This window comes from Chrysemys picta, chromosome 5, assembly GCF_011386835.1.
Source record: "Chrysemys picta bellii isolate R12L10 chromosome 5, ASM1138683v2, whole genome shotgun sequence".
NCBI classification, from domain to species: domain Eukaryota; kingdom Metazoa; phylum Chordata; order Testudines; family Emydidae; genus Chrysemys; species Chrysemys picta.
The window spans coordinates 100954457-100970305 of NC_088795.1; the positions used below are offsets into that span (position 1 = coordinate 100954457).

Sequence of the window (15849 nt, forward strand, 5' to 3'; positions counted from 1 at the left end):
AATTTTTTTAACTGCTACAAAGAGAGGAGAGGGGCTCTTAAAAGGTGTGGTTTTGTGCGTGCAGCTTATGCTCAAATTTCGAAGAACATTGCTTATGTCCTCTGCATTCCCAAGTTATATTCCCACTAATGGCTGGAATAAGAGGTTTTATGCAAAAATAAAATGGACTGTAAAAGTTGATAGCATTTGCATTTCTACATGACGGCATTTTAAAGGGCTGAAAAAGGCTTGGTGATTACACAGTTATTTAAAACTTATCTTATGCGGGGAAACATACAGAATTTGTGCTTCTGTGGAACAAGGAGAAGTTCAGGGTTATTTCAGAGGTAAGTTGCTTCTCTTCCCTTTTGACATGGGTTGTTATTAATTAATAACTATTCTTTGTTGTAGTCAGTGAAAGGGGCCGTAACATTGGCCCGTATGCTTTTTTAGCTGCTCAGTGGCAGGGGTGACAGCGAGAGCAAATCTACCCCTAAAACCACTGTATGACCCTGCAGAGTGTGAAAGCGGCTAAATGGGAGGCTGCCCTCAGTTCCCACCAATTATTATGCCAGGGGTTGGGAATAGGAGCAATACTACATGGCATGATCCTCTGCAAAATTGTGACTGATCTCATTCAGTGCTCTGACTCATGGCAGAAGAGCCCATCTGGGGCAATAAACCAATGGCAGAGCAACTACTGGTCCTCCTGTGCTGCTATGGCTGGCAGTGGACATGTGGGGTGGCGGTAACCATAGGGCAGCTTGCAGGGAAGCCTTTCCACACAGCTGCTTTTTATATGGAGATATACCTATCTCATAGAGCTGGAAGAGACCCAGAAAGGTCATCGAGTCCAGCCCCCTGCCTTCATTAGCAGGACCAAGTATTGATTTTGCCCCAGATCTCTAAGTGGCCCCCTCAAGGATTGAACTCACAACCCTGGGTTTAGCAGGCCAATGCTCAAACCACTATCCCTCCCCCAGGGTTGGATTGTGGATCCTCAAACCTCCACTCCTCTTTCCAACCTATTCCCTGCCAACTCTGTTCCTTGCAAATTGCAGCATGCAGACTCCAGGTCTCCAGTTTTTCTGTTAATTTAACCTCCACATGCTTTATACATAAGAAAAACATAGAGTGCTTTTCTTTTCTACAAACTGAGCATGTGCACTTTGAGCCTTATTTTGCATTTCCCTACGTGACCAGAGCTCTCACTGAAGTCAGTGGGAGCTTTGAGTTCACAAGAAATCAGGAATCAAGGCCTCTGTTATTGAACCTGTAGATTTGCTTTCAAAGGTGTAACCTGGGGACAGAGTGCCACACCAAGCAGGCATGGGTTACAAAGGATATGTCTGTACTAGGGTAAAAGGTGTATTTTAAAATATGTTGGCTAACGAGTTTGAACTAATGTGTTCTAAAATCCTAGTATAGAGAGGGCAAGGTATGTTTTAACATGTTTTGGCTGGTCAAGGTGAACTCTACAGGAGAACCTAGGGTTAAAATACATGCAAATAAGGATCACAGAAAATTCCCAAGGGTTCAGAATTAGGGCTACTGCTGCGGACACTTATGCTTCTTAAACATGTTAAATAATTTGGAGAAACGGGGAGTGTTTAAGTGGAGAACAAATCATAGTAAGTGAGAAAAAAAGTTGCCTGGAAAAGAGCCCTAGTATACAACCTCTAAATGTTCCATATTTATACAAGATACTTGGTCTGTGTATGTATTTTTTGAATTACCTGAAGACCACTAGTTTCTCTCTTTTTTTTTTTTTTTTTTTTTTTTTTTTTTTGGCACTTCAGTAAACTGTTTATACTGCTTTCCGCTCTTCATTTACATACCATGTTAACAGCTGAGCAGCTGTTCATAAGGAATCTGATCCAAAGTCAGTCAAAAACTTCCCTTCAGTGGGTTTGGATCAGGCCAGAAATGACGAGTGTGAAACAACTTTAGGTTCCATTTCAATGGAATGTCAATTTTTTCAATGAAGTGGGAAAGGGTCAATTATCAAATTACTGTGCAAATGGGGCTATTTAAGTAAGGGGGGAAGTTAGTTTAAAACACTGAAATAAACTCCACAACCCCAAAATTACCCCCAAATTATTAACTGACTAAATCCAAGAAGTGGAAATCCAATGCTTTAAGTTGCCTTGAAATTGCATACTTGGACTGCCCATCTGCATATAACAAATACTTCCTTTACTTATTTGTGTGTGTGAGAAACTGTCTCCTAGCAATGCTGCCTACATACTGTATCAGCAATGAGAAAAACAATACAGTACAATAATATACCGCAAGTCATATAGTCCGTTAGACACTATCAACATATCATTTTGATTTTATACAGCAGAATTATGGTGCACAATAAGTATAGTCTGATTTTTATATTTTATGCAGAACATATTGTCCTTCACTGAGTTTTTTAATAAGCCTTGTTGAACAGATGAGTTCCTTTCTACTAACCAGCTGCAGTATGAGAAATATCAACTGAAGAATATTCAGATTTTACATTTACATAATCTAGTTTCACATTATAAAGGCATGTATGCAATTTCCTAGTAGTCTGGTTTATCTATAATGTATAAATTGTCTACAAGTGGAATTTGGTAATATAGTAAATATATACGTGTGTGTGTGTGTGTGTGTATGTGTGTGTGTGTGTGTGTGTGTGTGTGTGTGTATATATATATATATATATATATAATATGAAAAGATTTAGTAAGTATAACTTTGCCTTACTAAACATTATCATTTAACACGTCTCAGTTTCACAAAAATATCTCACTCATATAGTGCTTTTCATCCGGGCACTTTACAGACTATACACATACAAGAGTAAGTTCACTTCTCACTGAAATGCAGCCACTGCCGGAGAGGCAGAGGAAAAGGACAATCTTTTGAGACTAATGTTCTGTATTAAGAACACATGGAGCTTTTTTTATTTTAAAGATACAATGTGCCAACTTTTTCATTTTCAGTTATGTTTAGCTTTCTTGAAGCAGGGATTTAAATCACTATTAGCAGGACTGTGTGTAGTGATTGGAGAAGCAGAAATATGGATTTAATCCTGTAGTACTTATTTGGGAAAATCTAAGGATATGTCTGTGCATTGGTGACTGCTGGCATAGCCATGTTGCTCTAGCTACGCTGGCCTAATCTCATTGTGTAGACTCAGCGTAGATGGATGGGAAGGGGTTTTTCCAACAGCGTGGGAACAACGCCACCTCGCATCATGGTAGCTAGGCCGACGGAAGCATCATTCCGTCGACATAGCTTCATCTTTGCTGGGAGTTCGGTAAGCATAGCTAGGTCAGTTAGGGGTGTGTTTTTTCACACACCTTACCAAAGTATCTGTCAACCTAAATTTTCAGTATAGTTTAGGTCTAAGTAAAGACTACAGATTAAAGGTCTTAGTATAGATCAGATATGAGCTCTACCTTCAGAATTCTGATCCAGCAACTAAAATTAGCAGAATTACAATGGCATAGTACCACTGTCATTTCCTCACTTGAATAGACTGTTGGCATATAGACTGGCGGCAAATACCATATATTGCACAGGCAAAGGGGACGTAACAGTTGGTAATTTTCACACACATTAATTGAGGATGGGTTTTATATTAAGTTTCTTTGAAAGTTTATTTCTTAGCAATTGTTGCATAATTTAGAAACCTAACAAAGTATAAAAGTCAACAGATAATGGTTCTTTAAATTTTAAAACAATTATTTTATTAACAGTTTATAATCAATTCAGGAGCCACCAATTCTCAATATAAAACTTGGAGCACATTTTCTGTTTCAGCCATTCGACAGCGTCCAACATTTGGTGACTTTAAACATGAAATGTTTATTTTCCATATCTCCTAGGCTTCCAACCAGAAATTGTACAAGAGGAAGTTTAACATACTAACCAAAAATTAAAAATTTGAAATTATCCAGAAAGGGTAAACATTTCTGAAAGTAGAGATTCAAAAGTTCTAAAGTGTAGGTACTTGATTCAGGGCCAGTTGTCTCCCTGCTGTAAGTCTAGGGACTGCTGTCCAGTTACACCAGGATGAATTTAGCCCTCGCTGTTTTTTTTTTTTTTACAAATGGGTTTTGCTTCTTCTGGGAGGCTCTGAGGCAAAATCCATTTGTAAACAATGTGTGAGTCAAGAGATTGTGACTAAGAAATTAGCAGAACTGTGAGATGCAGTCACAGTGAAACCCAAACCATGTGAAACTTGCCTGGTTTCATGCTTTGCAACAAACTAGAATCCCAGGTCAAGTTTGCTGAAAGGTTTTCTGAACCTAGGGTCAGTTGTATATTTTTACACTTAAATAATTCAATTCTGTGGTTCTGTACGGTTTGTTCCGGAAATGGAGAAACTCTGGTTTTTATAGTTGTGCTTTGAGATTCATTTGAACCTGAAACTTGAAGTGTGTGTGCAAGCCCTTGAGTCAACTGAAGAAAACCTTCACGTGAACTATATTGTAACATGCTGGCTTTGTGTGAGTGATGCTACGCCCTTGTTTGTGGCCTATGGGAAAGAGATGGGCCTTATTACTACCAGAAGCCAAGGGAGTTCTTCAGTTCAGGTGGTAAAGGACTGTATTTTAGCAGCTAAAATGATCAACATTCTAGTCCCAGCTCCTTTTGTTTTTGTGCTTTATACAATAATTGTCTGTTCTGTACAACACATGGATTCAATAGTGTTTCACACGGCTCCAGAACTAAGTTTACTATGAATGTGTTAGAAAGAAAGAACTCTCCATCTAATACTCCTCATCCTCTTCATAATCTTCCCCTGCAGTTGCAGCTTCCAGCGCTGCAAGAGCTTCTGCCACCTCTGCGTCGTCCTCCTCCTCCTCAATTTTTCCATTAATTTCTTTATGGTTAATGTGCTCTTCCTCTTGTGCTTTTATTATGAGGCCCTCAGATGCAATACCATCAGGCATGTCCTCTTTGACACACACATTTACAGACTCAGTTTTAAGAGCTTCCTCCACTGAATCATAATTTTCCTTCATGTGCAAAGGCAGGCTTAGGCCAGGGTCCTCACCCTTATTTATCACTGTAGACTCTGCATTTTGGTCTGAATGTGTGTAATTGTCTGAAAAACTGTCCTTTTCAGGAGCATGATAGATTCTGGTTTGGCTACCATGTGGGAGGTAATCCAGGTCTGGTAATTGGATGGCATCGTTTTGTGTGTCCAGTATTGCACTTTCTGTGAGAGAGCTGTTTTCTCCTGCAGACTGTGAGTTCTCATCTAGAGAACATTCTGGCTCTTCTGACTCCGGCTTTTTGTGATCGCCTGTTTCTGGGTCACATTCTTGGCCAGATTCATTTGGTAAAGAGAGTCCACTGGTGCAGAGGTCTCTTGTCCTGTTGGCTAAAGAAGAACTTGCTGACTGGCTGGAATTTCCATGTGTGATGGTTTCTTTGGTTCGGTTTGTGTTGTGATTAGGAAGGGGATGCGTACCACTACAGGAATTGACACCACTGTGAGCATTGTCAAACTTTCCAACACAGTTTCCTAGCCCTTCCTCGCCAAGAGCAGTTCCTCTGTGGTTCCGGAAGGCCTCTTTTGTGCTATTGAACTTGTTTTTATTTTCTGTTCTCTTTAATTCATCATTTTGCAGTTCATTTTTATGCACCGGAGTTTCACTGTTCTGATCGCCTTTGAATTTATTGCTGTCATGCTTGTCTGGTTTGTAACTGTTCACTTCATTGGGGTATCTTGAGGATTGTACATCTTCTGGAGCAAAGATATAGCTGGGGAAAGGAGAATTTTACCAGTTAATGTTTTCTCTGTTAGAAACTGAAAACTGATTACACCCAACTCTGACGTGTTGAGATTAAACAACTAACGCAACTATGCCCGACTTACAGTATTGTGTACGAATCGTAAAATACACGTACTTAGTTGTGGTCATTTTCTCAAGAGACTGAATGCTACAGAACAATTAGGCTTCGGGACAGAGAGGCCATGGAATGCCTCACTGGGTATGTCGCAGCCACAGGACAAGAAGTCCTTCCACCGTATAACAACGCAGTTGTTCCCAGCTTTTATCCCCTGGGGGCTTGATTAGCAGGTGGGCACCCCGTAGATGTTCCCTGTGATCATGTCCTGACCCAGCTGCCATCATCTTTCCTTCCCGCTGAGCATTTTCTCTCTCACATCTCCCTTCTGTTTCCCCTCTTTTTATTTTTTCCATTCATTTTTTTACCCCCTCTACTCCTTTTCCATTTCTGTTTTTTTATTTTTTATTGCTCTGACACAGGTGTTCTTGTTTTTTCTTCACGATGCCCCCTCCCCCCTTATCTTCTCTGGTAGTTTCAGTTTCCTTCCCCATTTCCCTCACTCACCATGGTTACTCCTGAAGGCATTCTGCGCCAAAAAATTAAGAATTCTGCAGACAATATTTTAAAATTCTGCAAATTTTATTTGTCAAATGTGGAGGTTCCAGCATGGCCTTGGGGAGCACAGGCCACTGGCTGCCCAGAGGTGGGAGATCACTGTGCAGCTCCCCCCACTCCGAACACAAACTCAATGGTGAGGCTGCACCGAACCCTGACACAGCGCAAGGACCGGGCCTGCCCCAGAAACACCCCATGGCCCTGCCCTTCCATGCCAGGTGCAATAGGTGTGCAGGCAGGCTCAGCAAGGCAGGATCCAAGTGTGGAGGGGCTAGTGTGGGGGGATCCAGATGTGGATTGAGAGGATTCTGTGTGGGAGGCTCAGTGGGGGATTTGGGTGCGGGGGGATCTGGATCCATGGGGGCTTGTTGGAGGGTTCTGGATGCAACAGTAATGGGACTCTGCAGGGGGGTCCGGGTGAAGGTGGTTGGGCTCAGCAAGGGGGTCTGGATGTGGGGGGGATAGAGCTTGGTGGGGTGGTCTCGGTGTGTGGGGGGTCAGATGTTGGGGGCAGGGCTGGCTCTAAGCATCAGTGCTCCAAGCATGTTCTTGGAGCAGCACTTTCCAAGGGGCGGCACTCCGGCTCCTCTTTTTTTTTACGCCTTGGGTGCAAAAAGCCGGGAGCCGGCCCTGAGCAGAGGTGAGCTGTGGCAGTGGGGGGCGCGGGGAGGGCTGCAGGAAGTAACCCTGGGGGGGACAGAGGAACCACCCCCCACCCCCCTGAGCGCGCCGCCGCCGCTCCGCTTCTCCCCCCTCCCTCCCAGGCTTGCTGCAAAACAGCTGATTTGCGCAGCAAGCCTGGGAGAGGGGAGAAGCGGAGCGGCGGCGGTGCGCTCAGGGGAGCAGGCAGAGCGGAGGTGAGCTGCAGTGGTGGGGGGCAGTTCCTCTGCCCCCTCTCCCCCAGGGTTACAAGCCTGGGAGGGAGGAGTAGGAGGGGAAATGCGGCGTGCCCGGGGGGAGGAGGTGGGGCAGGGAAGGGGTTGGAATGGGGCGGGGACGGGGCTGGAGGGGGCGCGGGCGGCAAAAAACTTGGAGCCAGCCCTGGTTGGGGGAGTGGTTCTCAGTGGGGTGGGGATCCAGGTGCGGCTGATTGGGGGATCCGGGTGAGGGTGGCTCATCGGGGTGGTCCAGGTGCAGGGGGAGTGGGGCTCATCGGGGCAGGGGAATTCTGACTGCGGGGGAGGGGAGTGAGTTCCCCCAGGAGTACATGGTGATGGGGATGGTGTGGAGCATTGAGAAGCTTGGGCTGTCAGGCTGTCTAAATTGAAAGCCCTTTACCATGTGACCTGCCCAAAGCCAGTTATTGTGAAGAATACAATGGAATGGAAACAGGGATGAAAGGTGGGGGATTTCATGGAGCTGTCTCTGCCCTACCTGCAGATTTACAGCACATTTCCAGTGTTTAGAAGATGATGGATCCTACAGCTTCCCCCACCCACTGAACTAGTCTGGCTTCTTGCCACTGAGGTGGGAAAACGCTACAGTGAGAATTTGCCTCCATTGCCACATAGCTTCTGTGGGTTGGCAGCTAAAGAGATGAAACTCAATTAAAATAAACCAACATGAAGTTTACAGGAAATCAGCATTCTGGGCTTCAAAATGCCTTAATTGATCTAAACTGTAAATTCCTGGATTATTTGCAACATGGTAAATATCCTTAACCTAAAGGATGAATGCAGATGAGAATGGATTTATTTTGAACAAGCTTTTATTTTATTCTGATTCCAACCACCATTTGTTCTGCTTTACCTTTGTATCATTTTACAGCACCTGCACCCCATCTGGATTACTTGTTGTTAACATCTGAAAAGAGAGAGAGAGAGAGAAGGCAAGGGAAAAGAAAAATGAGGGATGAATTATTTCATGCAAATATTAAATGAATAAATGGTGGCTGCACTGAACATGAGTCTCCTGTTTTGAAAGGTTCTGCTGGTTGGAGAGAGATTCCCTGTGCTTAGCAATGGGGAATATCGCGGCAATTGGTAACAGCTCTTGTACAGAATGAACTTTTTCAGTGTTACCACTATGTCACCAGAATAAATTCTTCCCTTGCAGTTTGACTAGAAATAACAAATTGTTGTATGTAGCTTTCTTTTTGTACATAGCATTTCACAACAGACAACAACAAAGCAGGCAGAGCTTCTCCTGTGGGGTGCTAGATGCCTTCAAATCCCACTGACAGCCCAACCCTTTATTATGATCAGAATCAACATGTTGGTTTGTCCCAATGGTAATCTTGTGTTTAGAGATGCGCTGAAAGCCAAAACCCAGATCTGAACATCCCAGAAATTTGGGAAAAATTGATTCTCAGTTTTATGGCTTGGGCCCATCTCTACTTATATCAATGGAGCCAGGGCCCTTTGTAAGCTTCTGTTTGCCAGAAGCTGGGAATGAGCGACAGGCTGGATCACTTGATGGTTGCCTGTGCTGTTCATTTCCTCTGGGGCACCTGGCACTGGCCACTGTCGGAAGACAAGATACTGGGCTAGATGGACCTTTGGTCTGACCCAGTAGGGCCATTCTTATGTTAACTATTTTGCAATAATGGATTTTCTATTCATTACTAGTTAGGATGCCCAGTTTCTCTTGACATTTGAGCCTGATAGAACCTGTTACCCCTTTGCCCAGTGATAGCAGATCAGTTTCCCATTAGGAGAGAAATTGGTGACACTAGATCAGGGTATTTGCTAGTGCCATTGATTTAATGTATTTACAAAAATCCTGTTTATTTTGAAGTTCTGTAATTCCACTTGCAGAAATTTGAACTAAAACATTAGCGTCAAAAAACCCACTCTCTTCTCTAGACTTGTTTCCCCTGGTGCAAGTGATGAACCTGGCACAAGGACTGAGAAGGGAGGCAATGCCTGTCCCCAATCCTGGCCCCGGTGCAGGTTAGAGCAGCATATAGGGCTCCACTAAATTGTGGACTGATTGTGATGGACCCCTAAGATCCATTCCAGCAGCAGCAGTGAATTCCCATCTCTTTGTTCCTTGGTTGCTGTCTCCTTGCTTTCAGGACACTATCGCTTCCATCATCATCTGTTCCTTTCACCAGGGAAGTCCCTTATCCCAAAGTCACTAGCCTTTGACTGTATAGAGGTGAGTCTCAGCACTGACCCTCCTTTAGAGCAGCTGTTCTGCAATATAAAGGAATTCAGACAGGTTTGACTAGACCAGGGGTCAGCAACCTTTCAGAAGCGGTGTGCCGAGTCTCCATTTATTCACTCTAATTTAAGGTTTCGCGTGCCAGTAATACATTTTAACATTTTTAGAAGGTCTCTTTCTATAAGTCTATATTATATAACTAAACTATTGTTGTATGTAAAGTAAATAAGGTTTTTAAAATGTTTAAGAAGCTTCATTTAAAATTAAATTAAAATGCAGAGCACCCTGGAACGGTGGCCAGGACCCGGGCAGTGTGAGTGCCACTGAAAATCAGCTCGTGTGCCGCCTTCGGCACACGTGCCATAGGTTGCCTACCCCTGGACTAGACCCTGAGTGTCCATTAGAGCTGGCTCCTCTACAAGTCAGACCTCATCCAGATAAAACAGAGTGCTTAACCCAGTAAGTCCCCTTTAACAATTTTCTGAGGACTTGTCTACACAAGAGAGTTGCACTGGTTTAGCTTAAGGTGTAATGTTAAACTGATTCAGTTTAGCAAGCCCCAATATGGACACACTGATTTTCATTTAAGAGTGTCTTGTTTTGATTTAGCTTAAACCTGATCTTAATAGACTTAAACTAAACCAAAATAAGCCTAGTAAACTGAAATAAGTGTCCTCTTCGCCTTTGCATTGGTTTAAAATCACACCTTCAGTTAAACCATTACAACTCTGTGTGTAGACAATTCCTGAGCTCTGTCACTGCAGCTAGTTTTCTTGAGAGACCTTGGTCCATACCCTCTAGGTTTAACCATTTTTATATTGAGTTTCTCATTGAGTGCTGATATCAGTTAATTCATATCCTGTATTCTGTTAACATCTTTTTCCACAAAAATATCTCAGCAGTGGTTTTTAACCATACCAAGTGCTGAAAACTTTTGTTTTATTTGTAAAGCAGCCTGAGACATTCTGTAGAAAGATATTATAAATGCAAATTACTTCTGTCATTTCTATAAGAGCACTTTCCAGGATTTTACACTATTGTGAGTATTTGAATTGTCTCTGCATTTACTCCTAGGTTTTACAAGCTGGTAATTACAAACATTTGTATTTGTCCTCTTGTATGAATAAACTAATGTTTATGGGAAGTATTTTGTACTGCATTCTTTTGTAAATAATTCTCAGCATTGAAGCAGGAATACAGGATTTTAAAATGTCCATGTTTCAGGTTTTATTTTTTCTAGGTTTACAGCAAGCTTCAGAACCAGGATTGCAAAGTAATGGTGTGAAGTAATACAGTCGTATACAATGAAACATATGTTTTAGTCCTATTAGTATTAGACATCTTGCTATAAAAATTTCAGTGCTTATCTTACTAAAAGTGCCATAGATGTGTTGATATTTTACAAAACACATAGTTTTGATAGATTCCCATCCAAAGCAAAGTACAATTTGAATCACATGAATACTATGCAGACTATTAAAGAAAGAGGTTTGGAGCAGACCACCATAGTCTAAGTGCCCAACTATGTTTTCAGAAGAGATTTTCACACAGAGATGTAGGAGGGCTGTTACAAATGAAGGAGAAGGCTCTTCCTAGCTTAGGGGGAAGCAAAGTAAAAAAGGCAGTGAGAAGTGAGATCACAGAAAGGGACACAAAGCGAATATTGGGTAGAATGTGGTGTCTGAGAACAAGTGTAGGAGGAAACCTGTTGTATCTTTATATTCTATTTTTAATTAGACACATTTTAGATTTGCCTTTTGTGACATTTTCTTGCAAAGTCTGACTCTTAGATATTTCCATACTAGTGAACCATGAGTGAACACACAAAATATATCAGATTAAGAAGGCATGACTCAGAGCTTAAACTTGCAAAGCACAGTGTGTGGAATTTTCAGAACAGCTCAGCACTGGCCAAACTCTGCTCCTGTTGAAATCAAAGGGAGTTTTATCTTTGACTCCAATTGGAACAGAGCTGGATCAATGCTGAGCTCTCTTGAAAATCCCCCTTGAGTGCCTTCTGTGAAATTCTGAACATCCTCAATTTTCACTGATTCCATTCTCAGTGGAGGACACTCAGGAGATACTTAGCAGGATAAGCCTTCACTTTTTAAGGTGTTTGTGAGCAGCTGAACCTAAAAGATGATGGAATCACAATATGCTAGGAATAGGAACAAGCTGTTGGTAAAATAGTTACAGATCTCAGCATAGAACTCTCACTGGCAAGGCCAAGGCCATATTAGTGTCAAAAGCGAAGGTCCGCGTGAGCAATGAGGGGAGAATATACCCTTAAATCTTATATAATTAAATAGCACTAAAATAGAGTTGCATGTGCCTGCTTCCTTGGTGAGTTCTACTTGACTAAAACCAGCTTGTAGAGCTGTAGCTAGCAGTGTGAAATGCATGCATATATTGGCTCCCCTACACTGTCATCACACTTGCAGTATCCCTATAATCCCCCACAATTTATTCTCCTACATTCTATTACATACACAACAGGTGCAGCTGATAGATGAAGATACCGGAATCGGGGCCCGCAGCAGAGCCAGCCTCAGGACAACCTAATGAATGCAACTGGCCTGTAGTAGGCTGCCTGATTGACTACACAGACTGATTGGTGGGAAGAGTCAGCAGAAGCTCTTAAGCCCAGCAGTAGCAGTTTGGTGGGTGCTCAAAGCATTCACCCACAACTGTGATAGCTCCTGTACCTGCCTCATCCCAGCCATGCTCCTGCCTTTTTCCATCCTTGGAGCCAGGCCTTCTGCTTCCTTGGTCTCAGCCCATCTGCTGCCTTGGACCCAGCCTTTCCTCACTCCACACAACCTGGCTCTGATTTCTCAGCTCTGATTCCTGATTTATGACTTTAGGTCTGACCCTCAGCACTGGCATCTGGCCTCTGATTCTGCTTTTGACCCTTGGCTCTGGTTCCTGACGGCTGACTCCGGCTCTAACCACTAGGTACGACTGTCCATGTCTCAGTCACTGACAATTTGAGCAGCCCCAAAACAGGGAACTGGAGCTGATATGGTGAACATGGACCCTACAAAGGCCATTATCTCTCTGACAGAGAGTGGGAGCCCTATGGACCTTGCAGGCCCAGGTTGCCACCCTGCAGGTGCAGAATGCTGTCCTGCCACGCCTTCAGCTCCAACCCAAGCTCCCACACCTGGCAAGTTTGATGGTGATCGTGGCAAATTTTGTGGATTCCTAAATCTGTATCTGCTCCTATTTCTGCTACGTTGTACCTACTGACCAAGCCTGAGTGGGGCTGATTATCAGCCTGCTCAGTGGGGAGTCCCTGGCTTGGGCTTCTCTGCTCCTGGAAGACTCAAGCCTGTTTCTGGGACAGTTTGAGGTCTTTGTTCAGGCTATGGAGGTGATCGTCGATGACCCACGTCACGAACGTACGGCCAAAGTCACACTTCAGGTGTTGCTGCAATGATGCCAGCCAGTTGCTAGCTACACCACGGAGTTCCGATGCTTTGTAATAGATGCTGAGTGGAACAGTGCCACTCAGCATGATCATTTCCAGCTCAGCCTAAATGACAACATTAAAGTGAACTGGCAGAGTTAGAATCCCTGTCCGACCCAGATGGATAATATTCAGCTGGACTGCACTCAAGGATGAACGCAGCGATTTCTGGGGTTCATCAATTTCTGCAAGTAATTTATTAAAGGATTCTCTATGGCACTCCTTGAAAAGAGAGCCTGGTTTGTCTGGTACATGGAGGCTCAGTTGACCTTTGATCGACATTCACCTAGCACCCATCCTGATTGACCCAGATACCACTAATCCATTTACAGTTAAGGCTGATGCCTCTAATTTTTCTATATGTGCAGTGCAGTCTTAACATGAAAGCCCATGCAATCAACTCCACCCCTGTGCCTTTTATTTTTTGGAAACTAACCCAGTGGAAAAAATATGTGATGTTTAGCTACTGGCTATAAAGGCAGTTTTCAGACTGGTGCCACCTTCTAGAAGGGGCTTCATTCCCAGTCCAAGTCCTGATTACCACAAGAACCTGGAGTACTCATGGACTGCTAGATGCCTTAACCAGCACCAGATCTGCTGATCTCTCTTCTTTGCTCGCATTGACTTTACAGTTACCTATCGCCCAGGGATGAGAAATGGGATGGTGGGTGATCTATCCTGCAAAGATGAATATATTGAACCTGGCGAAGAGCCCTCTGCCACCATGCTCCAGGTGTCCCACTTTGTCAACAAGACAGTTGGCAGCAGTCTGAAATCCTCCATCTGCATCCTGCTCCCTGATGACCTGTTTGCGACCCAGATCTACCAGACCCTGAATGATGTGGGTATCCGACCTGACTCCAAGTTCCAATTTCAGAAAGGCCTTCTCTGTTGCAAGGGTTGTATTTATGTTCTTGCGGGGAGATAACCTAGGCTTCAGGTATTGAAACTGTGCCACAATTTACCACTTGCAGGCCATTTTGGCCAATTCAAGACTTGGAATCTGATCTAGAAGAATTTCTGGTAGCCAGGTCTACCAATTTACATTAAGGATTATATAAGGTTCTGTGACCTCTGTGCCCATACCAAGGACACACAATCAAAATCCCTAGGTCTCTTCCATCCTCTGTTCACACCTCTACTACCTTGGTCTACTATATCACAGACTTCACTTTAGAACTGCCACACACTACGGACACTCGGTAATCCTGAATGCCATCAACTTCCTAGCAAAGATGGTGCACTTCAGCCCATATCGTATTGTTCCCACTGCATGGGAGACAGCTTGGCTCTTCCTGAAAAATGTCTACCGCTACCAAGGGTTATGAACAAGCATTATATCAGACTGGGGACCTCAGTTCATCTCCCGAGTCTGGAGAATATTTCTCGGACTCGTTGGCATCAAATCTCTTCTCTCATCCACTTATCCCCTGCAGACTAATGGGCAAATGGAGAGAGTCAATCAAACCTTGGCGAAGTCTCTTCACTGTGTTCTGAGTTACCACCAGGATGACTGGGTCCCCCTGTGCTATGCCAAATTGGCATATAACAATGCAAACCATGCCTTGACCCAACATAGCCCATTCTTTGCAAACTATGACTCTTACCTCTGCTTCCACCCAGACTTACCCATAAGTTCCTCAGTGCTGGCCACTGTGGATTTTGCCTCTCACCTGCATTGGGAGAATAAGGAACACTTGCAGTCTCCCAAAGAAGCCTTTAAGCATCATGTGGACCAAGAATGTTGGGCTGTCCCAAATCTGCCTGTAGGAGACAAGGTGTTGCTCTCTGCCCAAAGCCTTAAACTGAGCCGCTTATCTGCCAAACTGGATTATTGATACCTGGGCCACTTCAAGATTATAGAATGGGTAAACCCAGTGGCTTTCTGGATACAGCTGCCCAAGTCCTTGAAGATCCACCCTGTCTTTCACATTTCACTTTTAAAGTCCTACACTGAGAATCCATACCTAAATGGCTCCACTCTGGCACTGCCACCCATAATAGTCCATGGATAGGAGGGGTACTTGTTCCACCAAATCCTCTGCTCTTGGCAAGTTAGGGGAAGACTCTAGGACCTGTTGGACTTGGAAGGCTACAGTCTGGACGAATGGTCTGGGAACTGGTAGAGAACATGCATGCCTTGGACCTATTGTGAGAACTCTACGGGAAGAACCCAGAAAAACCAGGCCCCTAGGAGGTGCCCTTGAGTGGGGAGTACTGTCAGGAATCAGGGCCTGTAGCAGATCCAGTGTCCGGACAACCTAATGAGCACAACTGGCCTGAAGTAGACTGCCTGATGGGCTACACCACCCAACTGGTGGCAAGAGTAAGCAGAACAGTTCTTAGGCCCAGCAGCAGCAGCAGCAATTGGGTGGCTGCTCAAAGTATTTGCCCACACCCTGCCCCTCCTTTGGCCCCAGCTTTGTTTCACTGCAGTAACTCGACTCTGACCCTCAGCTCTGATTCCTGACTTCGTAATTCGGTTCTGATTCTGGTTCTGACCCTGGGCTCCTATTCCTGGCTACCAACTCCAGCTCCAACCACTAGGCATGACTGCCCATGTTCCAGTTGTTGACAGTAGAAGCTTCTAATGAAGAGTAAAAGCCCTGTAAATCACCATAAGAAATATTGTCTATAGGAAATGTAGTTATAACGGTGGCATGTGCTTTCCATGCTATTGCTGTGTACTTCAATAATTTCTTTGAAGAAGTGGGTTTTTTACCCATGAAAGCTTATGCCCAAATAAATTTGTTAGTTTTTAAAATGTCACTGGACTCCTAATAATTTCTTGGTGGCCTTTATCATCAAGATGAGATCATTAACTTTCCATTTTAAATCCTTATCTGTTCTGGTGTTCCATTCATCATCATGATAATTAATACTGTTGAAATGCTTTATAT

The 15849-nt window shown here is 43.7% G+C and overlaps 1 protein-coding gene and 1 long non-coding RNA gene across 6 annotated transcripts in view; one reads left to right on the forward strand and one right to left on the reverse strand.

Annotated features, from left to right (window-relative positions):
* Positions 1-15849, forward strand: part of LOC135983741 (uncharacterized) — a 164392-nt gene that overhangs the window by 8060 nt on the left and 140483 nt on the right. The gene's annotated exons all lie outside the window — the stretch shown is intronic.
* C5H4orf19 (chromosome 5 C4orf19 homolog) overlaps positions 3682-15849 on the reverse strand; it is a 69337-nt gene continuing 57169 nt past the window's right edge. For all 5 annotated transcript variants that reach the window (XM_024106687.3, XM_024106691.3, XM_065596975.1 and 2 more), the window contains 2 exons: positions 8125-8178; positions 3682-5730 (listed from right to left, as the gene is read on the reverse strand). In XM_024106687.3, the coding sequence (XP_023962455.2) occupies positions 4731-5730; positions 8125-8156 (1032 nt within the window). In that variant the 5' untranslated portion in view covers positions 8157-8178 and the 3' untranslated portion in view covers positions 3682-4730. The remainder of the gene's footprint in view (positions 5731-8124; positions 8179-15849) is intronic.